At 39.0% G+C, this 27,941-nt stretch overlaps 1 protein-coding gene and 1 pseudogene across 1 annotated transcript; one reads left to right on the forward strand and one right to left on the reverse strand.

The window, feature by feature from the left end:
- Nucleotides 1–111: 111 nt before the first annotated feature.
- On the forward strand, nucleotides 112–27,941 carry LOC113352391 (midasin-like). Its single transcript, XM_026596215.1, has 7 exons — nucleotides 112–372; nucleotides 26,289–26,417; nucleotides 26,598–26,612; nucleotides 26,721–27,141; nucleotides 27,191–27,485; nucleotides 27,596–27,682; nucleotides 27,770–27,941. Exons 1-7 carry the CDS (start codon nucleotides 112–114, stop codon nucleotides 27,939–27,941), a joined length of 1,380 nt encoding a protein of 459 aa, XP_026452000.1.
- LOC113354766 lies at nucleotides 14,141–14,240 on the reverse strand (annotated as a pseudogene).

Below are 27,941 nucleotides of genomic sequence, written 5' to 3' on the forward strand. Positions count from 1 at the left end.
CAAAAAAAAATTCAGAAGAAATTTTGCAGACAAACCCTAGAAAATTTACAGACTAAAACCCTAAAATCTTACTCATCAAAACACCTAGATGGTTGAAGTATCAGTAACATCATGGTGAAAGGAAATAAAGTAGTTTCAAAGAAGAACGCACCAACAGTTAAAGATTCAGCATCAACTGAAGAAGAAAATCCATCAGTTGCAGTAGAAGAAATTCAAAAATCAACATCACCAACAACGAAATCAAAGTCAACATTAAAAGATTCAACACCAATTTCATCCCCAACTCCATCAGTTGCAGCAGAAGAAATTCGAAAATCAACAGGACCAAAGACGAGATCTAACAGAGGATTAGAAGATTCAACATCAATTTCAGTACCAGAAACTTCAAAAACATCACCAGCTAAGAAGAAATCAAAGCCTTCAACATCAATTTCAGTATCAGAAACTTCAAAAACATCACCAGCTAAGAAGAAATCAAAGCCTTTAACATGTGTTAAAACAAAGAAAAGGTAACAATTCAAGTCCAGTTATGTCTGTTTTTTAGAAATTTTAATGGGATTTCTTGTAGGGGTGTACAGATCTGTACACCACCAAGCTGTTGCAGTGGTTCATGTCCATTTATATCTGTTTTTTAGAAATTTTAATGGGATTTGTTGTATATGTGTACATATCTGCACACCTAGATTGTTGCAGTGATTCATGTCCATTTATATCTGTTTTTTAGAAATTTTTATAGGATTTGTTGTTGGTGTGTACAGATTTGTACACCCATAGGTTGTTGCAGTGATTCATGTCCATTTATATTTGTTTTTTAGAAATTTTTATAGGATTTGTTGTTGGTGTGTACATACTAGTACACCAACATGTTGTTGCAGTGATGCATGTCCAATTATGTCTGTTTTTGAGAAACTTTCATGAGTTTTGTTGCTGGTGTGTAAATACTAGTACACCAACATGTAGTTGCAGTGATTCATGTCCAGATATGTCTGTTTTTGAGCAATTTTTATGGGAATTGTTGCTGGTGAGTAAATACAAGTACACCAACATGTTGTTGCAGTGATTCATGTCAAGTTATGTCTGTTTTTGAGCAATTTTCATGAGTTTTATTGCTGGTGTGCAAATACTAGTACACCAACATGTCATGTTATGTGAGTGGTTTTATGGTTAATGACATGTTATATGTGTTATGGAGTTGTTTCATTTCAGTTGTGTGTACAGATTTGTACACAAGCATTGTATTGCAGTGATTCAAGGCATGTTGTGCTTGTTTTAAAGATTTTTCTGTAGGAGCGTACAAGTTTTTACACCATCATGGTGTTATAGTGATATATGTCCTGTTGTATGGGAATTATTGTTGCTCTTGTTATATTTATGTACCAGTGTACTGGTTTGTACACCGGAATTTTTGTATGAGTATCATGTGTTATGCTTCTCTTTTCTTATTCCCATTTGTCTATTTTCGTAGATACAAACAAACCTTATAGATCAGGTTTTCATGCAATCAACGAGCTCGTGAACACGTACCTTGAGGAGGATGGAGAAGTAAGGAAAAAGGATCGTAAAAAAGTCTGGTTCACAGAATTTCAGTTAGAGAAGCAAAAGGAGAACCCTTTTCGGCCTGTATTAGATTTTTTTTTCACAAGAAAGCTGAAAAGAAAGAGGAGGAAAACTCAGAAAAGAAAAAGGAGAAGAAGAGAGATGCGTGGTTCAAGAGTCCAGAATCAATCTTTAAGATTGTGAACCAGTTCCTCCATGATAATTCAGGGAGAACTGTCTTTGTTTTCAGTACTACCGAGGAGAAAAAGTTTGTGGAAGTAGAAAGTATGCCAGGAGATTTGTTCTTAATTTTTGAATTAGAAATGGTGGCATCAGAACCTGTGGCAGAAGAATGTACCAAAACTAGAGCTGAGCAGAGATACAGTTCACTAATAAACCGAATGAAACTGAAGGATCAATCTAGGTTGGGGAAACTAGATGTGCAAAATTAAATCTTGCGTATAATGAAGTTAAAACCATCGTTGGATATGGAGATTGAGAGAAATGCTGAGAACTTGGTAATGTTGTTTGGGATGTACCTGTGCATCACTGGTTTTTTTACCACAACAAATGGAAGCGGGATTACCAAGAGTCAATTTGCTCCCTACTTTGAATCACTGGATAGAATGAAAAAAACCAACTGGCCAGTTCATATACATCGATATCTAATGGATAGCATTAGGAAACATATTGCCTCACCACTTAAAGTTAATGGTTGTATGGTATACCTGTTGGTGAGTTTACATGTGTACATTGTTGTGGATGGGGAAACACGGTTTGCTGAGAGTTGGCCGTTCCAGAGTCTATTCGGTCGCACAGAGGGATATGGGTTGATCTGTAGGATGAAAGCTGAGAGTTGTGTGGGATCAGTGATAATCAAGGATTGTGGGTGAGTTGAAGGTTTCTGCAATATTGCTGAGCTGCTGAAGTTGAGTTCAGTGAATAAGTTTATCGATTTGTTGACGGATAATGATGATAATCGATGATTGATGATCTTCTATCCCCATGTTGTCCTCGATTTAGACTTATTTATATTGCAAGAATGATGTACCACTGATCCCTGTAAGTGTGACGGTTTCTTGAGTGAAAGAGTGGGAAAGTGGGAGATCGTGGTAAAGTCAGTTCCATGTCGTGCGGAGACTTGAATGATCATGCACCCACTACTTTGCTAACTCCTTCAACCGTTTACACGACTTACGCACATTTCTCGTTGTGGATGAATCCACGTGTTGTAGACCGCTAGACCAAAACCCTAAGTGATATCCCCCCATTTGTGATGTGATTGATATTTCACGAATCGTGGAGTCTGCAAGGCAGGCGTGTATTAGTTGGTCAGTTTTTGACTGATTTAGATTGTGAGTCTAGTTTTGTTGAATCGAGCATAAGTGGTGAATGCTCAGCGATTCATGGATTGAACATGTAGTTCTCTGAGATGTCAATGAATTACTGACTAGAGCGACTGAGCAAGTATTTCTCAACTCGACGAATTGCCGAATATTGAGAGTTTGTCGAGCAACTGAGCAAGTATTGCTCAATTCGACGAATTGCCGAATATCGAGAGTTTGTCGAGCAAGTGACGAATATCGAGAGTTTGTCGAGCAACTGAGCAAGTATTGCTCAATTCGACGAATTAGATAATTTTGGTGTGCAACTGAGCAAGTGTTGCTCAATTCACCAAAATACTGAATATTGGTAATTTGACGTGCAATTGAGCAAGTGTTGCTCAATTCGAAAAACTACTGATGAATTACCGAATATTGATGGTTGGATCAATATTCGAGCAACTGAGCAAGTATTGCTCAATTCAAAAAATTATTTACTGGTGTCGTGACCCAATAAAATATTAATCAAAAATATTGGTGAATTACCGAATATTATTAATTTGGATGTTGATTGCTGAATCAACATAATTTTGTGTTTGAACTTGCTCAGAATGGTGATTCTTCGAGCGTTTGTTCGAAACCCTAATTGTTGACCAATCCTTCAACAACTGGTGAATTGCTGAAAATTGGTCATGAGTGAGCACGAACCAGGGTTCTCAGTTTGAGAGTTGGTGAAAGAATGATGATTAAATGCAGGTTTCATCATTTATTGAAATATTGCTGGATTCAGCATTAGGTGACAAAACATAGGTATGAGAGATGAGGACCGACCAAGAGAGCATGGGACCTACTCTTGTGGTCACGGGACCAGTTGTTGGTCATTTGAAGGATTCTCCAGTTGGTTGGAGAGAGTTCGGGCCCAGTTTGAGCAATTGAGCAAATTAGGTCAGAATTATGAAAACATGTGGGACCGGCTTTGTGCAAGCCCTAGGAATGACTCTGGTCGGTCATGGAGGCATGCACGTTGCCGTGGTGTCCATGTTTCTATACTGAGAGTTTCAGTATTTTCTGATACGCGTTCGAGCAACATAGTGAATTTTCAGAAGAGTTTCATCTTGACTGAGGATTCTCGATTTTTGTTGGAATGAGCATGTATGCTCAATTCATCAATATTTTGAAAATATTAAAATAAAAGTGTTTTAATATTTAAAATTACCATGAGAGTCTAGCCAGTCGTGCAACTATGTTGGCTTTTGGTTTTTCGTGATTTGAGCAATATTTGAGAAAATATGGAGAAATCATGAATTTTTCTCAAACCCAGGAGTTTCATGAATTGAGGAAAATAATAATTATGCAAGATTAGGGATTGCAAGGTGTGGGACCGACCATGGATAGGGCATGGCCGACCGACTGGGTTGCCCGGTCCCGTGCACCTTTCCCTATTTTATTATTTTTCATGAATCCTTGAAGTTATGGAGAATCCACGAGTTTTTGTTGAAACTGAGGAGTTTCGTGAGATTAGGGAATAATAATTATAAAAAGCTAAGGATTGTGAGGTGTGGTACCGGCCACGGCTTAGGCATGGCCGGCCGGTTAGGTTGCCCGGTCCCGCACACCTCTCCTTATTTTATAATATTATTTAGTGAATCCACCAAGTTATGGAGAATTCGCGAGTTTTGCAAAAACAAGGAAAGTTGCTAAAACCAAGGAGTTTTCGTGAGTTCACGAAATAACAAAAAATAAGAAAAATAATGGGAGAGGCATGGGCCGACCATGGCTAGGGCACGGATGGCCGGTGGGCCCGGTCTTGGGCGCCTCTAATTATTTTATTAATATTCATTGTTTTCTCCTGTTTTGCGAAGGATTCCTCATTAATTCATATTTTTGGACACTCGTTCGTGCATCCGGGTGCTCAGTCGTGCATCATTGTCGAGTACACTTGCTCCATTTTTGTGGGGCTTACTCAGTGATGGTCCAGATTCCCAGTTGTTGGGTATTTATTACTGATTTGTGAAATTCAGTGGAGAATAATTCATGAAGCTGAGTAATAAGATGAGTAGTTATTTATTATCAATCCATAAAATCAACAGCGGATTGGACTATGGATTCAGAATAATAAAATGATAATTTCATCACCATCTCATGGAATCGCAGATTTGACCATAAAACCGGAGTAATGAAATAAGCGGTGATATTACCATTCCATGGGACCGTGGTGATTCGACCATGAAATCGGAGTAATATCTATTACCATTTCATGAGATCAACCATGGATTCGATCATGAAATCGGAGTAATAAAATAAGTGGTGATATTACCATTTCATGAGATCAGCCGTGGATTCGACCATGAAATCGGAGTAATATCTATTACCATTTCATGAGATCAGCCGTGGATTCGATCATGAAATCGGAGTAATAAAATAAGTGGTGATATTACCATTTCATGAGATCAGTCGTGGATTCGACCATGAAATCGGAGTAATATCTATTACCATTTCATGAGATCAGGCGTGGATTTGATCATGAAATAGGAGTAATACATTTATCTATTACCATTTCGATCATGAAATAGGAGTAATGAGATAAGATAGATTATATTCTAGGAATTCAGTGGTGAATATGATCTAGAATTTAATCTCTTGCGTATAGTCAGTAAATCAGCGAATGTTGCAAATGTCCCGAAGACGTTTTTCCCTCTCAACATTTCATGTATGGAGGACCGCCTGAGTCTATGCACGGGTCTCTCTACATAGTCAGGAATAGTGAGTATCATCGTTCTGAAGACGTTATTGCTCTTAATATTACGGAGAACCGCCCAATTGTTCTTCTATGTAGAGGCAAAATCCTCTATGTAGTCAGGGAACAATGAGTTTCACCGGCATCCTGAAGGCGTTAAGCTCTCAATCTTACGGAGAACCGCCCAATTACGTTATTTTACATAGAGTCTATGATGAAATGCCCGGTGTCGAACGCTCCGGAGAGGCCTTTCGAGCGACATATGCATCATACTTCGTAAAACACGAATCGTCACATGGATCCCTGAAGCCGTGTCAGAAACATGCAGTATCATGATTTTATGATTTTGACCTTTGTTGAAAATCCACCATCTACATTAAGTCTCCTGCTTAATGAGGAACAGTCATGTTCCGCAGTAAGCATTAAATGGTGATTTTCAGTCAACGAGATCAGTGGTTGAACTCAGTCTACAAAGGTAGTTTCAGAATCCTCGATTTACCCCAATGATGTCATGTACGAGCAAATGCACAGATGAGAACCCTGATAGTAAGATAGAGTGTCATCCCGTGAGCGTGGAGAGATGAGGCACTGCTGATTTGAGTGTTGAGAAGCCTAGTCATGGTCGGTTTAGGACATATGGGTCCAAGCCCAAAAAAGGAAACCCATGTTTTTATTAGGTTTTGGAAATAAATTTGATATAAAAGGGGAGAAGACCTAAAATTCTTTATTTTGGTCGACCAAGAACCTCCCCCTCTTCACCATTCTCACGCGAGTTGCAGCGGGGAAGAAAAAAAATTCTGCCAGATTTTAGTCGCCGCCGATCATCGCCGTTTGCCGTCCGTCCAAGCTCCGACCGGCGCCGACCAGGTAAGTCCGATTTTTTTTTTTTCTGTAGGTTTTATGATTGATGAGTTGTTCACAAAACCAAAAACCCCATGGTTGCATGCATGCTTAGGATTTATGAAGGATTTTTAGAAATCGTATGTATATGCCCATTTGTTCGTTAGTCGAAGGAACGAGCAAAATCCCTAACATGAAAGATATTCATAAACTTTTGAATAGACATGGTCTAGTTGCAGTATTAAAAGTTTTGTTTATTAGGTTTCATGAAAACCCAAGTTTGTTTTTCGAAGCATGAGCTTTGCAAATACTTTTAGGAACGTAGGTTTGTTCGTAAAAGTAATAAATAACGATCCTTAGGGTTAAAGGAATTTTGAAAAGACCTGGAGTTCATGATGAAAATTTGTTTGAGAACTTTCGAAATTTTGTTTGAAATATGTAGACTTTGCAAAAATAGAAAAGACTCTCGTTTCATGGACGGATGCTCGATTGAGCAAAAAGTTTTTTTTATATATTTACCTGAGTTATTAACTCACAATTTTTTTTAAGGTACGTGACCTATTCACTTTTATTGAATATAAATCAAGTTTTGATTTATAAAAATTGTTGGAAGCAAATAATTCATGAGTCGATGAATTCGTAGTGTATGTGTGAGTTTAGTGATTTTATAGTGTATGTACACGTGAGAGGATGAGTCGATGAGTCGAAGATGATGCTTCTTCGAGAGAGGATGTTTCCACGGACGCCTCTTCCAGAGGTGATGGTTCCTCCAGAAATGATGATTCTGAGATTTCCAAGGAGAAAGAGGGAAGTCCCAAGACTAAGAACATTCCAACTGCTGAGGATAAGTTCTTTACGTATCTATATAGACCTGAAAAGCGTCCCTTAGGCTCATCGTTTAGGTTGTTAATAAATCGCAGGAGCACTACTCAGCATAAATTGGAATCTCCTCAAGCAGTAATCCGTTTTTTTTTTTGCAAGGAAAACACTTTTCGGCTTCTCATGTGGAGTTCAAGCTTTCACGAAAGCCCTGATGCATTTCTCTGGATGGGCAAGACACATGATGGGTCATAGCCGTGTTAGGACCATATTGGATAGTGCCCAGGTAACACGATCCATTCAAGCTGCTGGAGATTTAATCATCAACCATGATATACCAGGTATGGTAGCCTTGCTCGCCCGTTGGTGTGTTCCTACTCACACGTTTATATGCAGATGGGGAGAATTCACCATTACTTTAGAAGATGTAGTTGCTTTGTTGCACCTTCCAATTACTGGTAATTTCCATGAAGATCTTTCGTCAGAGGAGAAGAAGATATCTAACATATTATAGGCCAAGATGCACGAATTCAATGAGTCACCCGCATCCTGCTATTCTCAATGCTTATCACAGTGGTGGACGAGAGATAGAATTCCTGAAGAACCGGTTGATGGCGCTTTAACAATTGCTGCTTTCTTATGCCTGTGGATTTCCAGGGATATCTTTGAAGATTGTGGACACTTGCTGAAGTCGTTTGTGATTCGCTTTGCCATAAAGATGGCAAAAGGTGAGAAAACTCTCATTGGCAGTCTATTCTTGGGTTCGTTGTTCGCCAATTTAGACTCTCTAGTTATAGACTCCAGTATTTCTGATGGCTTCATGAAAGTCGGGACATATTACAATACCATGTTCCTCCAAGCCTTGATGTGGGAGCATCTCGAGAGTTACGCCCCAATTCCCCGCAGCATTTTGCAAGGCCCCAAGGTCGACACTCGTCACTCCTTCCTTGAGAAGAATAACGCCAGGATTATGCGCTGGTCTATAAAGAAACCACAATACAAGATATGCATTACTGAAATTTTGGACATTGAGTCCGAGTTCAAATTTCTCCCCTGGGTGTCGGTTCCTTCTCTTTTCTCACAGTTGATCACTTTCAATACTACTGACGAGAATATCACGTTGAGTACTGATGCTGGTCTGAGTGAAGGAGAGAGATCTTTTGTCTTGAGTTGTACTCCTGGTTTCTTGATATCAGTAATGAATGGAGAATTCCGGGTAAAAGAATACAATATTGATAGAGCGGCTCGACAGATGGGTGATGATCAGTGTATTCCGGGTCACCGAATGAACAAACCATCAATTGAGTATTTGAAGACTAATCTGGATTGCACTCATGTGGAGGGAAGTGAGTATTTATTCCCATACTCTGATCGTGCTAATTTCGTGACTCCGGGTTACATAGACTTCTGGCATCAGCAACTTGAGCGTGTGTATGAGTTTGCAGTGGATGTTAAGTCCCCAGTTCGAGAGTTCCCTTCCTATGACATGATCTCTGATCGACCCAGGCTGAGATATCTTTCCAGTGGAGACAAAAGGAAGACGTCTCCAAATGCGACACATGTGAGTACCTTTTTCATGATTTTAGCCAAAGTACGCCAATCACGCTTCTTAATTGTATTGTGGACTCCATGGTAGGACGTCTGTGTTGTGAGATTTCGAGTTGATGTAAACTCTCCCAACCTTCGAGAAATTCCTCAAGGAGGAGAAGGCAGGAGAAAGACATATCATAGGATGATCTCGAACGATATACAGTCTCCTGCCGCTTCTTTGGTGAGTTGTTAATACTTTTCTTCATTGTTGTGACTTTCTCGTCCCTGTGATCAGGATCATAAAAGAATATTGTTAGTTCTTTTCAAAATTTTGCTCCATCTGTTATTGATGGTCTTCGTTTTGCTCCTGGTCGAATAATTCAGGGATACAACACTGACGAGGAAGTTGACGTAAGTATTCCCTCCTCAAGCTAATCATTGTAACACGCCTCTGGATGAATTAATGATGATCGTTGATGATGTATCCAGGAGGAAATCATTGTAGATGAGCAGCATGTTGATGAAGCACACTCTTCTTTGAGTCATGGATATATGGAGAGTTCCCGAAATCTCGAACCGAATGAAGATAACGGAGATTCCAACACCGCTGAGCCTTCAAATGGTTTAAAGACTCCCCTAGTAAGTATACCTCTTGTGAACTCTTCATAGATATATGATATTTCTGATTTATGAATGAATAAGTGAAAGTCCATGCGAGTATACGAGTAATTTTTCCGAAATACGCCACCAGGAAATTTCAGACTTCAGCTTTTAGTAAAAACACCGTAGAATCCTCGTTTGGAGTCGGATTTTCGATGTCTGCATATGTATCTTCAAGCCCAGGAAATTTACAATCTTTAACAGAGAAGCTTTTTGATTTTTGAGCATGTTTAGGGCCTGAAAAAGGCGAAACCGTAAACTTCCAGGAGATTTTCGGAACTTTTCCAGATTGCATGTTGTCCAATGTTTTTGCCACATTTCCTTGCTTGTTTATCCGATCGTTATGAAATTTTGACGTGTTGTAGAGGACTTCCATACAAAGAGAATGGTATATGACCCAACCTAAAATTCGTTACCAATTGATCCTAGTTCGTCGTTTAATACAGGGCAGTGTAGAATCTCTTCAGATGAGGTTGTTTGAAAACGCGTTTCATGGATTCTACACCATTTGCTCATGTTTTGGGTGCAAAATAAGGAACTTAGATGATGTTAGTTTACTTTAATTCTTAATTTTATGGTCTCCTTTGATTTTCCTGCTCTAATCTCATGTAATCTTCGTATTAGGTACCAAATACCGAAGTTCAAAATAACGGAACCAATGTTGAAGATTCGAGCAATGTGGTGAATCAAAGCAGTAACATCACCAAATCTCCACCTACAGGTTATGAGAATATCATTGTTGAAGCCGTATAGGAAAATGAGACTCCAGTTGCTATTGAAACCGAGCAAAGAACAGAAGAGACTGTCCCAGAAGAAGATGATGTAATGACAATGGAGGATGCTCCAGTAGTTGAGAATCGTGTAGTAATACACGAATATACCAATGCAGGGATTGTTTGTGAGCCTCCATTTGGTGCTCAACTCCCGTATCATGTGTATGTTGGTGGATTCAGCGTTCCTACTGGGTATGCCAACATGTATGAGAAGTTATGGAAAATGTATGGTCATATTGTTGTTGCCAGGGATCCTGATCGTAGCTACTTCTTGAAAATGCAATTGGGAAACATATTTCATGTTATAGATGACATACGAACCAGGGCCAGAAGTACTGTTACTTGAGATGTACTCTTTGATTGGGAGTACAACTTGGAGAATTCTGAGAGTCTTGGATTTAACTTGAAGTGGCTTCGTCAGAAGATCAACATTATCTAGGATGCAGTAGTGAAGAACATCCCTTTTACTAGGAATGTTGTGATGGAGAAAATGACCAAGATTGCTGAGCTGACCAAAAGGCTGGAGTTGGAGAGAGCGGCTTTGCAAGTCTCGGAGAATGCTGAGAAGCAGAAATCATACTTCGATGGCTTCCTTTAATTTCCTTTCCATAATCTCATGAACATTGAACTTCCGAGAGATGTGAGGTTTTATATGGGTTTTGATTTTTCGACAGGTTTTGAGTGACTGAGGATTTTCTTTTGGATTTTAGATTTGATAGAGATTTTTCTTAAATTAGCAACTTTGATAAATTGCTGAATTTTCAAATACTGAGTGCAAGTGTGCACACGTTTTGGAGGAATTGTTAACGCTCATTTTTGTACTTATTATGGTATTTTATTTATTTGTAGGTATTTTTGGCCAATAAACATTTTTGGAAAAAACTGGCTACAAAAGTTGTCAGAAAGCACCCGGAGGATATTTTCTATTTGGACTCTCACTTTGGATAAGGGGTAACCTAATTACTAAGGGGCATCCCATTTCCAGGCAGTTGTTAATCGCACCCCTACTCTGGGTAAGGGGCAACCATCTTCAACATTTCAAAAATCAGGTTTTTGGCGGGAAAATAGTGCAGTGAAGAACAGTTTTGGCAATCGTGATTTGGAGGAGTTTTAGGTCGATTAAACCTCTGATTTTCATAGGATAGACTCCTTATGGGTCTAGGAATCTGATATGGGTGTTTAAATCGATTAGACTGGGCTCAATCGACGGATTTTTCTCACAACAGAAAATATGAAAAGTCACGTGTGTGACCTGTTTTAGGGAATTTTAGAGAGATTAAAGCGTTGTAAACCTTCCCAAAGATTTGTATCTATCTAAGAAAGAGTTTCGAATAAAAAGGAAAGCTCAGAAACGCGTAGAAATTCTAAAAGAAGAAATTGCCGCAACTTGGCCGTGAAGAGAAGGAAAGAGATTTTGGAAGGTTTGGGAGAGATTTAATCGGTATTTTTGATATAAATAGATGTCTTGGGTCATATAGAAGAGGTGTCGAGAGTTTGGGAACCTAAGGAGAGCCACAGAAGAAGAAATCAGAGCTTTACCAAACTCTGTTTCTGCTGCTGCTGAAGAAGAAGAACGCGAAGAACATTGACGCACAGTAAACAGTCGCAGAACAGTGTCGTTGTTTAACAACTGAAGAACATTAAGCTGTGCAGGGCAGTCGTATTCTAGGGTCTTAAAATTAGCGACAAAGCAACAGTTTTTCTGTAACAGTTCCATTGTAGCAGCTGTTTTGCAACACCAATACACTGTTGCAAACAGTCTGTGTTATTACTTTTCACTCTTTTAATCATCTTTTGAGCAACAAACACATATTTTGAGATCATGATTAATATGAGGAGCTAAACCCCATTGCTGAGGAGATAGAGGAAGCTATTTTTCCAACAAAAAGTGGTATATTCTATTTTGTCTTTTTATTTGCAATAATTATATGATTATTTGCCTTGAACTATTATTGAATATGATTTTTATTTGAGTGATTGTGATCTATTTTGATGGAGTATGCTTAGTTTTAAGACTTTTGATTCTTCATACTTGGTATTTACAATTATTACTTTTGAAAATCTACTTGTTGCAATATTTTAGAATCAAATTAAACAAGAAAATTGCATAAATATAAGTATTGGTTTAATCACTTTGAACTTGGAAAATAGTGGAATCTTAGCCTCAGTGTTTCTTTTAGTATTGATATCATCTTTGATTGAGTTTTCTATAATTTTTAGTGAGTTTTCCATTTTAATATTAGAATTTAAGTCTAATTAATATCCTTCACAAGTCTGAGAATCGAACCACTTTTACCACTATCTACAAATCACATCAATTTTTGGCGCCGCCGACGCGGACTTGGTTTTAGGGTTTTAGATTTATTTTATTTTTATTATTTTTGTCCTTTTTTATGTTTTTGGGTATTTATCTTGTGTTTACAGGTTCTGGATCATAAAGAAAATTGAGCCAAGGAGTTTGGTGATTTCATAAAGACTTGGAGCTAAAGATTAAAGCAAAAAGAACAGAAAAGAAGACAATTTTATTTTAGACAATTTTAGTTTAGGGTTTGTTTATTTTATTCTAAAAAAAAAAACTGTATTAGGGTTTATTATTTTTGTAATTTTTCTTTATTTTTTTGGACTTTTGGACTTTGGGACATTTTTTTTACCGTACGGAAGGGTACTTTAAATATAAAATGTTTGCAAAGAAGGAGGACAATTACGATATTGTCTCTGCACCTTGGGTTCGTACACTAGACATCGGAGTCAGTGGCCCGAGTCGACTACAACCGATTCATCCCCCGTCTGGAACGGGAGGTAAGATTCTAAACACTCGCGAATCCCCTGTCAGCGAGTTACTGGACTCCTTCGTATTCATATATGTTGAGGACTGAATACGGACATTTATTTTTCTAGTAAAGGGTAAGGCATGGCCATACAAGATAAGGGTTCAGATTTCATCACCGTTCTCTTCTTGCCCGCTTTAGGAACACGTAACCTACGCGAACCAAAGCCTAAAATTTTGACTAGAACGAGACCGATAGGGTAACGAGCTTAACAGGAAAGTCATTCGAAAAATATTGGTTACTCTTTTAATCATACTTCGAAGTTCTTGACGGTTTCGGTAAGTTGAATGCGTGACTGCGCCGCCTTGTAATACCGGTGAGGCCTTGGGTATCAAAGATCCACCGAGCTTCCCTCGCCTCTATTCAACTTACGTTAACTCGGATTGATTCCAGAGGGGTTTGCTTAAATTGTAACGAATTCCCATTCGAAGGATTAGAAGCTGGTCTAGAAACAATCTAAGTGGAGCCATCATACTTTTTGTTTGCTAGAAATCAATAGGTTTGATTTGGTTGAGTCGGCCTTGATCTTTGTTTGCTTACCCTTCCAATTTAGAAAATTATATTGTATGCCTGAACGTAAAAGAGACGCACTAGGTAGATTTGTTAAAGAGAAACCTAGTAGTTCGAAGCGTCTCGATTACCTTAATCTAGAAAGTCCGTCTTTTGAAGAGTCTGTTTTTGAACGTTCTTTGACTGAGGAGAGAATCCATGTTGCTCCGATAGTGCCAGAAATGACAACTTTGAAAGCTTTGTTTAATCCAACTAGGACTACCCATCCTTCATGTATTATGTTAGCTGAAACGGAGGCACCCTATGAACTGAAACATGGGACCTTACAGATGCTCCCAATCTTTTTAGGGAAAGAAAATGAAAACCCTTATTACCATGTTAGGGATTTTGAGGAAATTTGTAGTACTCTAAGAATTAGAGGCTTAGATGATGATGCTTTGAAACTTAGGTTATTTCCATTTTCCCTGAAAGATAAGGCCAAGTCGTGGCTGTATAGTTTGGACTCCGAGTCAATTGAGACATATGAACAACTTATATCTGCCTTTTTCAATAAGTTTTTCCCTAGGCACAAAACATCGTCTATTAGGACGCAAATATGCACATTTTCACAACAAGAGGGAGAATATTTATATAGGTATTTGGAAAGGTTCAATGATTTATTATCCTAGTGTCCTCATCATGGTTTAGAAAAGGTTAGTCTAGTTCAGATCCTTTATGAGGGTTTAGATTATTCCACAACGACCATGGTTGAGTCTCTATGCACTGGTGGATTTGAAAACCAAATTGTTGATGCGACAATGAAATTTTTTAATGAAATCGCCGAAAAAACCCAGCAATGGGAAAATAGTAGGGCACCCCAGAAAATAATTCTTTTAAGTAGAGGAAACGTTAATAGGGTAGAAGGAAGCTATGAATCAAATGCCAAAATTGCTGCTATAGCAAAAAGGTTAGAAGCCTTAGAAGTGGGCCAGACTAGTGGTAGAGTGGAGCCTTTTTGGGAAGGCCAGAATATTGAAGAGCAAGCCAGTGCTCTTTATAATAACATTAGATTTGATAACCGTCAAAAGAGTGACCCATATTCAGAAACCTATAATCCTGGTTGGAGAAACCATCCGAACCTTTCATGGTCTAAGGGCCAAAGTCAAGGTCAGTTTAGTAATTGTAATGCTCCCCCAGGTTGGCTATACTAAGAATACTTCAAGACTAGCTCAGTTTCAGAATCAGTCAGATAAGAAAATCCTAATTTTAGAGGAATCTCTCGCCTTGTTAACTCAGCAAACTGTAAAATTCCAGTTATCCGTAGAACAGAGTCTACAAGCTAGTAACAGGATAGGACAAGAAAATAGTCAGGCTATTTCCGAGTTAAAAACCCAGGTTGGTATGATAAGTGATTCTTTAAGAGAAAAAGGTAAGTTTCCTAGTCAAACACAACCCAACCCTAGAGGAGTTCATGAATTAGGTGCAAAACCATCGAATCAATTGAATGCTGTTAGAACCCTTAGAAGTGGTAGAGTTGTAGAAAATAAGGTAACCATGCCCGATAGTGAACATATTGTAGTTCACCCCTCAGGATCTCACCTCTCAGGACCAGTAGCTGAAGAGACTGATAAAGTTTCTGATGATGTGAATTCGGTTCCTGAAAGGTTTGATTTTAGGCCTAGAGCCCCATTTTCTCAGCTATTAGTTCCAACAAAGAAGGAATCGAACTTTAATGACATAGTGGAGATTTTTAAGCAAGTTACCATAAACCTTCCCTTATTAGATGCAATTAGGAAAATTCCTGCTTATGCCAAGTTCCTTAAGGATATGTGTACGCGAAAGCGAAAACTTAGCTCCATAAGAAAGCCTTTTTAGCTAGTCACGTAAGTTCAATCATTCAGAACACCACAACTCCAAAGTACAAAGACCCAGGTTCTCCTACCATTGCTTGCACAATAGGTAGCTTCCGGGTAGAAAAAGCTTTACTTGACTTAGGAGCCAGTGTGAACTTACTGCCATTCCATGTATACTTACAACTAGGACTTGGTGAAATGAAACCTACTCAGATGACACTGCAGTTAGCCGATAGGTCTATTAAAATCCCTCGAGGTGTTATCGAGGATGTTCTTATTGAGGTCGAAAAGTTTATTTATCCAGTGGATTTCGTGATCCTAGATACCCAACCTGTCCCTGACCCAAAGAACCGGATACTTGTGATTTTAGGTCGCCCATTTTTAGCTACGTCTAATGCGATCATTAACTGTAGAAATGGTGTGATGAGTTTATCTTTTGGTAATATGACTATGGAGATGAACATTTTTAATGTCAGTAATCAACCTCATGATCTATATGACACATGTGTTGAGGAGGTGAACATGATACAAGCCTTAGTTCAGGAGTCATTACCAAACATCTTGTCTGAAGACCCATTAGAAAGTTGTCTATCCCATTTTGGTTTAGATTTTGACGACGTTGAACAGGTGAATGCTCTATTAGATTCTACCCCTGTGTTAGACACTGATAGATGGAAAGCTAGGTTCGAACCGTTACCAGTTTCTGAGACTACCCTAATTCCTTCTTTAGAAGAGCCCCCAAAGTTGGACCTTAAACCACTACCCGATACTCTAAAGTATGTGTTTTTAGGCCCGTCTGAGACTTTACCTGTAATTGTAGCTTCCAATTTGGATAGTGATCAGGAAAGTAGGCTAGTTAATGTACTTCAAGACAATAAGGAAGCTTTAGGGTGGACTATAGCAGACATTAAGGGTATAAGTCCTACTGTTTGTATGCATCAGATTCATTTAGAGGAAGACTCTAAACCTTCTAGGGAGATGCAACGTCGACTGAACCCTAACATGAAAGAGGTGGTTTGAAAAGAGGTGCTTAAGTTGTTAGATGCGGGTATTATTTACCCAATTTCAGACAGTAAGTGGGTCAGCCCTGTTCAGGTTGTCCCCAAGAAATCAGGTATCACTGTAGTCCAGAATGATAATAATGAATTAATCCCAACCCGAGTGACCACGGGATGGCGTGTGTGTATTGACTATAAGAAATTGAACAAGGTCACAGGGAAGGATCACTTTCCCCTTCCTTTTATCGACCAAATGCTAGAGCGATTAGCTGGACATAGTCACTATTGCTTCTTAGATGGCTACTCCGGTTATAATCAGATCGTTATTGCCCCAGAAGACCAAGAGAAAACCACTTTTACCTGTCCCTTTGGTAACTTTGCGTATAGACGCATGCCTTTCGGGCTATGTAATGCCCCTGCAACTTTTCAGCGTTGTATGATGAGCATATTTTCTGATATGGTAGAACGGTTCTTAGAGGTCTTTATGGATGAATTTTCAGTGTTTGGTTCATCTTTCGATGAGGGCTTGCATCATTTGACATTAGTGTTGACTAGGTGTAAAGAAAAAAATTTAGTGCTTAATTGGGAAAAATGCAATTTCATGGTTAAATCAGGAATTGTATTAGGGCACATCGTCTCTTCAAAGGGTATAGAGGTAGACAAAGCCAAAGTTGACCTTATTAAGACTTTACAGGTCCCAAAAACCGTAAAAGATATTAGGTCATTCTTATGGCATGCAGGTTTTTACCGTCGTATCATTAAGGATTTTAGCTTGATTTCTAGACCTCTTTGCAATTTGCTTGCAAAAGATGTTAAGTTTGTCTTTGATGATGCTTGTTTAGAGGCTTTTGAGAAGCTTAAAACTTTACTCACTACTGCCCCGATAGTCCAAGCACCTAACTGGAACCTACCCTTTTAGATTATGTGTGCTTCTTCAGATTATGCTATAGGCGTCGTTTTAGGACAACGAGAAAACAAATTACTTCATGTGATTTATTATGCTAGCAAAACTATGAATGATGCCCAAATGAACTACACAACTACCGAGAAGGAACTTTTATCCATCGTGTTTTCCTTGGATAAGTTTAGGTCCTACCTATTAGGTTCTAAGATCATAATCTATACAGATCATGCTGCTTTGAAATACCTTTTATCTAAAAAGGATACCAAACCTAGATTGATTAGATGGATCCTATTGTTACAGGGATAGCTTTCCTGATGAACAATTGTTCTCTGTTTCCCAGTCACCTTGGTATGCAAATATAGTGAATTATCTTGTTACTGGTCGAACCCCTCAAGATTGGGGTAAGCAAGATCGTTCTAGGTTTTTAGCCGAGGTTAAACATTTCTTTTGGGACGATCCTTATCTGTTTAATTATTGTCCGGAACAGATTATTAGGAGATGTGTATCTGAGAGTGACCAGTCTAGTATTATCTCCTTTTGTCATGAACATGCATGTGGGGGTCATTTTAGTGCTAAGAAGACTGCTGCTAAGATTTTTCAGTGTGGATTTTACTGGCCTTCGTTGTTTAAAGATTCCCATAGTCATTGTGTTTCTTGTGAGCGTTGCCAGAAGTTAGGAACCATTTCCCGTAGAAATATGATGCCTTTGAACCCTATTTTAGTGATTGAGGTCTTTGATGTGTGGGGCATTGATTTTATGGGTCCATTTCCTATTTCGTTTGGTTATCTTTACATACTTGTCGTTGTAGACTATGTTTCTAAGTGGGTTGAGGCGGTTCCGTGTAAAACGAATGACCACAGGGTCGTAGTCCAGTTTTTGAAAGAGAATATACTTACACGTTTTGGTACGCCGCGAGCTATAATTAGTGATGGAGGTTCACACTTTTGTAATAGAACGTTTGCTCTTTTAATGAAACAATACGGTATTACCCATAAAGTAGAAACCCCATATCACCCTCAGACTAGTGGTCAGGTAGAGGTTTCCAATAGGGAAATTAAACGTATTCTAGAGAAAACAGTTAATCCAAATAGGAAAGACTGGTCGTCGAGGCTTACTGATGCATTATGGGCTTACCGTACTGCGTTTAAGACACCCATTGGAATGTCACCTTATCGTTTAGTGTTTGGAAAGGCATGTCACCTGCCTGTTGAGTTAGAGCATCGAGCCTATTGGGCTATTAAGAACTTAAAATTTTCACTTGACAAGGCATGAGCTCAAAGGAATCTCCAGCTCAATGAGTTGGACGAGATTCGTAGAGATGCATACGATAATGCTAAGGAGTATAAGAACAAAAATGAAACTTGTGCATGATAGGAATATTTTACGAAAGTCATTTTCTCCAGGTCAAAAAGTTCTTCTGTATGACACTCGTTTGCATCTATTCCCCGGGAAGTTGCGCTCTCGGTGGACCGGTCCTTTTGTGGTCCGTACTGCTTTTCCTCATGACGTTGTTGAGATTGAGACACCAGATGGTAGTAGTTCTTCGAAGGTTAACGGTCAGCGATTGAAGCCCTTTTTAGAGCCTTCTCCTACAGGTGATGTTGAGGAGGTCCCTCTGGAGGACCCTGTTTACCTTGATTGACCATCGAGGCGATTTTGTATGTTGTATAATATTTTTGTAGGTTTTTGGTTACACTTCACCCAGGTACTATCTTTCCGACTTCTCTCTTTACTATTTCCTCATGTTACTTATGTTTTTGGTGCTGTTATTTGATTAGAAACATTAAGGACAATGTTAGATTTAAGTTTGGGGGTGGGGTAGAACTTTTTGTTACCTTTTCGTTGCAATAAATAAACTCCAGAGCCTAGAAATTTATCCCTATTAAGGATGACACTAACAAATCTAAGTGGAAGGAAGCATTTTGGTTGTAGGAGTTGAGGAACCAATCTGACTAGATGGCAACATCTAAAGAGTCTATTCATAAAAGCACAGAGCTCAAGTGTTAGAAATAACATGATAGTTTCACCATATCTCGTTGAGTCCTTTTCATTTCTGTTTTTATTTTGTTTTGTTTTTAAACTATGTTTCTCTAAGTGATTAGGTGGGGCTCACGATTCAAGTTGTTACCAATTCTAGGGTGAATTAGAGTGATTGAGATACAAAAAAAAAAGAAAAAAAAAAGAAAAAAAAAAAGAAAAAAGAAGAAAAAGAGACCAGACCATCATACAAACTGGAATAAATTCAATAAAGTCGACCACTGGTACCCTTGTATATGCCAATGTGTTGATATTAGTCAGACCGGTATCTCAGTCCATTATGATAGGTTCATTTTGGCGGAGGCCTTCAGACAGATATGAGAAACACCGTTCACCTAGTAAACATCAAAACCATCTATGTTTTTCTATATCCATCTTCTTGATCTATCCATGTGATTAATTTTGACTCCGAATATTGATGTCCATAGTGCGACTATCTGAGTAGAGCTCTGTCACTTCATATGAATTTTAGTATGCTTGAGTGAAAACTCGTGTACAACAATTGGAATTTCGCATCAGGGTACTTCTTCCTGTAGTCAATAAGTATGCCAACCAAGGAGATTCTTTAGTGCCTTCCAAGGTTCTGTGTAAATAGCTAGGGTCTGGAGTATAAAGGTTTTGTGGGTATACCTCTGGTAAGCCCTCCGGAGACAACACTCCGCCACTAGGGACACCTAGGGGTTTAAAGGCTTATTGCATACGCTAAATGCAATCGACGATGCCTGCGACAGTGAGTTAGGATTTTATTTCTATTTTATTTTTGCTCGAGGACTAGCAAATAATAGGTTTGGGGGTATTTGATAGACACATTTTTGTGTCCGATTTGTCTCGATTCTATATATTGTTAGGGCTCAATTTTGTATTTATTATGGTGTTTTATTTATTTGTAGGTATTTTTGGCCAATAAACATTTTTGGAAAAAATTGGCTCGAAAAGTTGTCGAAAAGCACCCAGAGGACATCTGTTATTCGGACTCTCACTTTGGACAAGGGGTAACCTAATTACTAAGGGGCATCCTATTTCCAGGCAGTTGATAATCGCACCCCTACTCTGGATAAGGGGCAACCATCTTCAACATTTCAAAAATCAGGTTTTTGGCGGGAAAATAGTGCAGTGAAGAAAAGTTTTGGCAATCGTGATTTGGAGGAGTTTGAGGTCGATTAAACCTCTGATTTTCATAGGATAGACTCCTTATGTGTCTAGGAATCTGGTATGGGTGTTTAAATCGATTAAACTGGGCTCAATCGACGGATTTTTCTCACAACAGAAAATATGGAAAGTCACGTGTGTGACCTGTTTTAGGAAATTTAGAGAGATTAAAGCGTTGTAAACCTTCCCAAAGATTTGTATCTATCTAAGGAAGAGTTTAGAATAAAAAGGAAAGCTCAGAAACGCATAGAAATTCTAAAAAAAGAAATTGCCGCAACTTGGCCGTGAAGAGAAGGAAAGAGATTTTGGAAGATTTGGGAGAGATTTAATCGGTATTTTTGATATAAATAGATGTGTTGGGTCATATAGAAGAGGTGTCGAGAGTTTGGGAACCTAAGGAGAGCCAAAGAAGAAGAAATCATAGCTTTACCAAACTCTGTTTCTGCTGCTGCTGAAGAAGAAGAACGCGAAGAACATTGACGCACGGTAAACAGTCGCAGAACAGTGTCGTTGTTTAACAACTGAAGAACATTAAGCTGTCCAGGGCAGTCGTATTCTAGGGTCTTAAAATCAGCGACAAAGCAACAGTTTTTCTGTAACAGTTCCATTGTAGCAGCTGTTTTGCAACACCAATACACTGTTGCAAACAGTCTGTGTTATTATTTTGCACTCTTTTAATCATCTTTTGAGCAACAAACACATATTTTGAGATCATGATTAATATGAGGAGCTAAACCCCATTGCTGAGGCGATAGAGGAAGCTATTTTTCCAACAAAAAGTGGTATATTCTATTTTGTCTTTTTATTTGCAATAATTATATGATTATTTGCCTTGAACTATTATTGAATATGATTTTTATTTGAGTTATTGTGATCTATTTTGATGGAGTATGCTTAGTTTTACGACCTTTGATGCTTCATACTTGGTATTTACAATTGTTACTTTTGAAAATCTACTTGTTGCAATATTTTAGATTCAAATTAAACAAGAAAATTGCATAAATATAAGTATTGGTTTAATCACTTTGAACTTGGAAAATAGTGGAATCTTAGCCTCAGCGTTTCTTTTAGTATTGATATCATCTTTGATTGAGTTTGCTATAATTTTTAGTGAGTTTTCTATTTTAATATTAGAATTTAAGTCTAATTAATATCCTTCACAAGTCTGAGAATCGAACCACTTTTACCACTATCTATAAATCACATCACAAGTATACGCTCGACCCGTCAGGGATTCTGAAAAATCTTTCAAGCGGACAACATGGTTGTGTTCATGCTCTCCTAATGCTTCCAAGAATCGAGAGACGTGTTCTCGGGCATTCCCCGTTCCGTTGTAGAGTGTGAACGTTGGAGAAATGTAACCTTTTGGGAGAGGAATTCTTTTTGTAGCAGCGGGATATGGAGGTTGGTGACGGTGCACGTACGGTGCATGGCCTTTTCCTCGATTCTCCATAAAACGTTCCAGGTCTTCACGGATGATGAAACTGGCAGGTTCATGTTATGCAGCTTTGCGGGTTTCATCATCATCAGGGACTGGAATAACTTCGGTATCCGTGCTTGGATATGTTTCTTGTCTTTCCTTTTCTCCTGAGTTTTGTCTGATATCTTGTCAGTGAGAGTTTTGAGATAATTGCATAGCTCTTTTTGTGTTGCAGCCATGTCAATCTGATTTTTGGCAAGAGTCTCTTGCACCTTCATAAGATCACCTATGGTAGGCGGATTTTCTCGGATTTCCTCGGGAGACCGGACGAAGAGAGGATGGTTTTCGACGTTGGTTCGAGGAGGAGTAGTGTCACCACCATTGTTGGAAGCAGGAATGGTTTCTGGAATACCACCGTTGTTGCTAGTGCTAGCGATGTTCACGTTAGGTTTTATAACTGAACCCGACCTAAGATCAACCATTTTGTGAAAATGTGATATTGCAACCGAGAGATTAGTCTCCCACTGTGGTCGCCAATCTGTGGATGGGGAAAAACAGTTTGCTGGTTTTTGGGAAAATGGAGAGTCGAGCATGCTGTAAAGACTCCTCAACCGAGCGAACTGCTGAACCTCACACAGATGCACCGCTGCAAAGGGGGTGATTATATTCGGGAAATCAATCTATATGACTCCGGACTAAACCAAGACAATGGTCGTTCCAGAGTTAATTTGGTCGCAAAGAGGGAGATGAGTTGATCTGTAGGAGGGAAGATGAGAGTTGTGTGGGATCAGTGATAATCAAGGATTGTGGGTGCGTTGAAGGTTTCTACAATACTGTTGAACTGCTGAAGTTGAGTTCATTGAATAAGTTTATCGAGTTATTGACGGATAATGATGATAATTGATGATTGATTATCTTCCATCCCCATGTTGTCCTCGATTTAGACTTATTTATATTGCAAGAATGATGTACCACTGATCCCTGTAAGTGTGACGGTTTCTTGAGTGAAAGAGTGGGAAAATGGGAGATCGTGGTAAAGTCAGTTCCATGTCGTGCGGAGACTTGACTGATCGTGCACCCACTACTTTGCTAAATCCTTCAATCGTTTACACGACTTACGCACATTTCTCGTTGTGGATGAATCCAAGTGTTGTACACCGCCAGACCAAAACCCTAAGTGATATCCCTCTATTTGTGACGTGATTGATATTTCACGAATCGTGGAGTCAGCAAGGCATACGTGTATTAGTTGGTCAGTTGTTGACTGATTTAGACTGTGAGTCTAGTTTTGTTAAATCGAGCATAAGGGGTGAATGCTCAACGATTCATGGATTGAACATGTAGTTCTCTGAGATGTCAATGAATTACTGACTAGAGCGACTGAGCAAGTATTGCTCAACTCGACGAATTGCCGAATATTGAGAGTTTGTCGAGCAACTGAGCAAGTATTTCTCAATTCGACGAATTGTCGAATATCGAGAGTTTGTCGAGCAACTGAGCAAGTATTGATCAATTCTACGAATTGCCGAATATCGAGAGTTTGCCGAGCAACTGAGCAAGTATTTCTCAATTCGACGAATTCGATAATTTTGGTGTGCAACTGAGCAAGTGTTGCTCAATTCAACAAAATATTGAATATTGGTAATTTGACGTGCAATTGAGAAAGTGTTGCTCAATTCGACAAACTACTGATGAATTACCGAATATTGATGGTTGGATCAATATTCGAGTAACTGAGCAAGTATTGCTCAATTCAAAGAATTATTTACTGGTGTCGTGACCCAATAAAATATTAATCAAAAATATTGGTGAATTACCGAATATTATTAATTTGGATGTTGATTGCTGAATCAACATAATTTTGTGTTTGAACTTGCTCAGAATGGTGATTCGTCGAGCGTTTGTTCGAAACCCTAATTTTTGACCAATCCTTCAACAATTGGTGAATTGCTGAAAATTGGTCATGAGTGAAGAGGGACCGACCACATAGGATTATGAGGGTCCATATGATGCCCAGTGCTCGAGTGAGCACGCACCAGGGTTCTCAGTTTGAGAGTTGGTGAAAGAACGATGATTAAATGCAGGTTTCATCTGACAAAACCTAGGTATGAGAGATGAGGACCGACTAAGAGAGCATGGGACCGGCTCTTGGTGGTCATGGGACCATTTGTTGGTCATTTGAAGGATTCTCCAGTTGGTTGGAGAGAGTTCGGGCCCAATATGAGCAATTGAGCAATCAGGATTATGAAAACATGTGGGACCGGATTTGTGCAAGCCCTAGGAATGATTCTGGTCGGTCATGGACGCATGCATGTTGTCGTGGTGTCCATGTTTCCATACTGAGAGTTTCACTATTTTCTGATGCGCGTTCGAGCAATATAGTGAATTTTCCGAAGAGTTTCATCTTGACTGCGAATTCTCGATTTTTTTTGGAATGAGCATGTATGCCCAATTCATCAATATTTTGAAAATATTAAAATAAAAGTGTTTTAATATTTAAAATTGTTGTGATAGGCTAGCCATTCGTGCGACTATGTTGGCTTTGGTTTTTCGTGATTTGAGCAATATTTGAGAAAATATGGAGAAATCATGAATTTTGCTCAAACCCAGGAGTTTCATGAATTGAGGAAAATAATAATTATGCAAGATTAGGAATTGCAAGGTGTGTGACCGACCATGGATAGGGCATGACCGGACGGCTAGGTTGCCCGGTCCCGTGCACCTTTCCCTATTTTATTATTTTTCATGAATCCTTGAAGTTATGGAGAATCCACGAGTTTTTGTTGAAACGGAGGAGTTTCGTAAGATTAGGGAATAATAATTATAAAAATCTAAGGATTGTGAGGTGTGGGGCCGACCACGGCTTAGGCATGGCCGGCCGGTTAGGTTGCTCGGTCCCGCACACCTCTCCTTATTTTATAATATTATTTCGTGAATCCACCAAGTTATGGAGAATTCGCGAGTTTTGCAAAAACAAGGAAAGTTGCTAAAACCAAGGAGTTTTCGTGAGTTCACAAAATAACAAAAAATAAGGAAAATAATGGGAGAGGCACGGACTGACCATGGCTAGGGCACGGCCGACCGGCTGGCTGGTGGGCATGGCCTTGGGCGCCTCTTATTATTTTTATTAATATTCATTGTTTTCTCCTGTTTTGCGAAGGATTCCTCATTATTTCATATTTTTGGACACTCGTTCGTGCATCCGGGTGCTCAGTCGTGCATCATTGTCGAGTACACTTGCTCTATTTTTGTGGGGCTTACTCAGTGATGGTCCAGATTCCCGGTTGTTGGGTATTTATTACTGATTTGTGAAATTCAGTGGAGAATAATTCATGAAGCTGAGTAATAAGATGAGTAGTTATTTATCATCAATCCATAAAATCAGCAGCGGATTGGACTATGGATTCAAAATAACAAAATGATAATTTCATCACCATCTCATGGAATCGCAGATTTGACCATAAAATTGGAGTAATGAAATGAGCGGTGATATTACCATTCCATGGGACCGTGGTGATTCGACCATGAAATCGGAGTAATATCTAATACCATTTCATGAGATCAGTCGTGGATTCGATCATGAAATCAGAGTAATAAAATAAGTGGTGATATTACCATTTCATGAGATCAGTCGTGGATTTGACCATGAAATCGGAGTAACATCTATTACCATTTCATGAGATCAGGCGTGGGTTCGATCATGAAATCGGAGTAATACATTTATCTATTACCATTTCGATCATGAAATAGGAGTAATGAGATAAGATAAATTATCTTCTAGGAATTCAGTGGTGAATATGACCTAGAATTTAATCTCTTGCGTATAGTCAGTAAATCAGCGAGTGTTGCTAATGTCTCGAAGACGTTTTTCCCTCTCAACATTTCATGTATGGAGGACCGCCCGAGTCTATACACAGGTCTCTCTACATAGTCAGGAACAGTGAGTATCATCGTCCTGAAGACGTTATTGCTCTCAATCTTACGGAGAACCTCCCAATTGTTCTTCTATGTAGAGGCGAATTCCTCTATGTAGTCAGGGAACAATGAGTGTTACCGGCATCCTGAAGGCGTTAAGCTCTCAGTCTTACGGAGAACCGCCCAATTATGTTATTCTACATAGAGTCTATGATGAAATGCCCGGTGTCGAACGCTCCGGAAAGGCCTTTCGAGCGACATATGCATCATACTTCGTAAAACACGAATCGTCACATGGATCCCTAAAGCTGTGTCAGAAACATGCAGTATCATGATTTTACGGTTTTGACCTTTGTTGAAAATCCACCATCTACAATTGTTTTACACCAGTTTTAAGTTATACATATTTACATGCTTTGGTTCACTGTATTTGTTGGGTCCTAACATTTCTAACTCTTTACCTGTTTGTCAATGCAGTATTGGTTCGTTGAACACAACAATAGCATGGCGCCAAGTAATGAACAAGGTTTTCCTAGGTTTCTAAGGTGGTTAATAAGCGACATCAGCAATACAATAGAGAAAGACATTAATGAAGCTATGAAAAAGGTAACTCGATAACTTTCTTACGATAGTGATTTATTCCTAGATGTGTACATTAGATATACACCTTGATAAGGTTTACAAAATGGTGACAAAATGTTGTCATGTACAACAATATACACCTGTAACACAGGTGTAAAAAGATGTACACCTGTTATCCATATTTATACTTTGGCATGTTTTCAGATGCAACCCGGATGGGTAAAAGCTTGCAGCGATGAACAACAACAGATAATGAAAGAGTACAGAAAGAATAGGCAAGAAAATAGCAGAGATGCACTGAAATAAAAGTTGTACAAAGCAATACAGCAAAGAGATGAAGCATTGGAAGAGCTTTCTGACTTGAAGGTTAAACATTTGAAGCTTGTTAGCTTCATTGAAGAAAAAAGCAAAAAAAATTATGAAGCTGATGCAAGGAATGTGCAAGATGATAAGGATCTTGTTTATTTATTTGTTGACTCCTTGCAAAAAATCATTTCATTTAACAAAAAATTAAAAAGTGAGGATGAACGTGATGATGATGAACAGGAGGAGGAGGAGGAAGGTGAGAAAGGTGAGAAAAGTGGCGAAGTTGATGATGTGGATGATAATGATGATGATGAGATTGATGATGAGGAGGATGGTGAGAAAGGCAAGATAAGTGGTAAAGATGGTGATGTGGATGGCAGTGATAAGGAGCAAGGGGAGGAGGGTGACGAGGAGGAGGAGGAGAAGGATGGTGGTGGAAAAGGTGGTGATGAGGAGCAGGATGAGGAGGAGGGGGGATGATGGTGGAAAAGGTGGTGATGAGGAACAGGGTGAGGAGGACGGTGGTGGCAAAGGTGGTGATATACATGATGATGATGATGAGGAGCAGGATGAGGGGGATGGTGGTGGGAAAGGTGGTGATATGCACGATGATGATGACGAAGGTGGCAAAGGTGGTGATATGCATAGTGATGATGACGAAGGTGGAAAAGGTGGTGATATGCATGGTGATGACAATGACAAAAAAGAGGGTAGCAAAGGTGGTGATGATGAGGGTGGAAAATCTGAAAACAATGAAGTTCCGTCTGAAACTTCTGAAAAGCAAAGGTAGAAAATCACTCTTATTAAATGTGACAGTCATTTATTTTTATGTGTGTAGATAGTTGTACACCAGTATGCTAAAACTCATACCTTTTCTCTAAACTTGAATCTTTTAGCACTCCTCTGTCAAAGACAAATGAAGAGAAGGATGGAAAGGATGGAACAAGGCAAGGTTTTGAGTCTGAAACTGCTAAGAAGCCTAGGTATGAAACGATCTCAGCTCGCATTTCTTTTCATTTTCTGTATATATGTATCAAGATGTACACCTAACAAAAAATGTATTTTTTCAGCACTTCTCTGCCAGAGACAGCTGCATATCAAGAAGACCAGGATGCCACTCAAACAGCTGAAATTGATGAGGCTACGATAATCGCAGTTCAAGCCATATCTCAGCTGGACCCTAAAGGCATGTTGTTGGTTGAAGAAGATGTACTTTTACTCACACAGGGAGAAGATCAATAG

This window comes from Papaver somniferum, chromosome 2 (genome assembly GCF_003573695.1).
Source record: "Papaver somniferum cultivar HN1 chromosome 2, ASM357369v1, whole genome shotgun sequence".
NCBI classification, from domain to species: domain Eukaryota; kingdom Viridiplantae; phylum Streptophyta; class Magnoliopsida; order Ranunculales; family Papaveraceae; genus Papaver; species Papaver somniferum.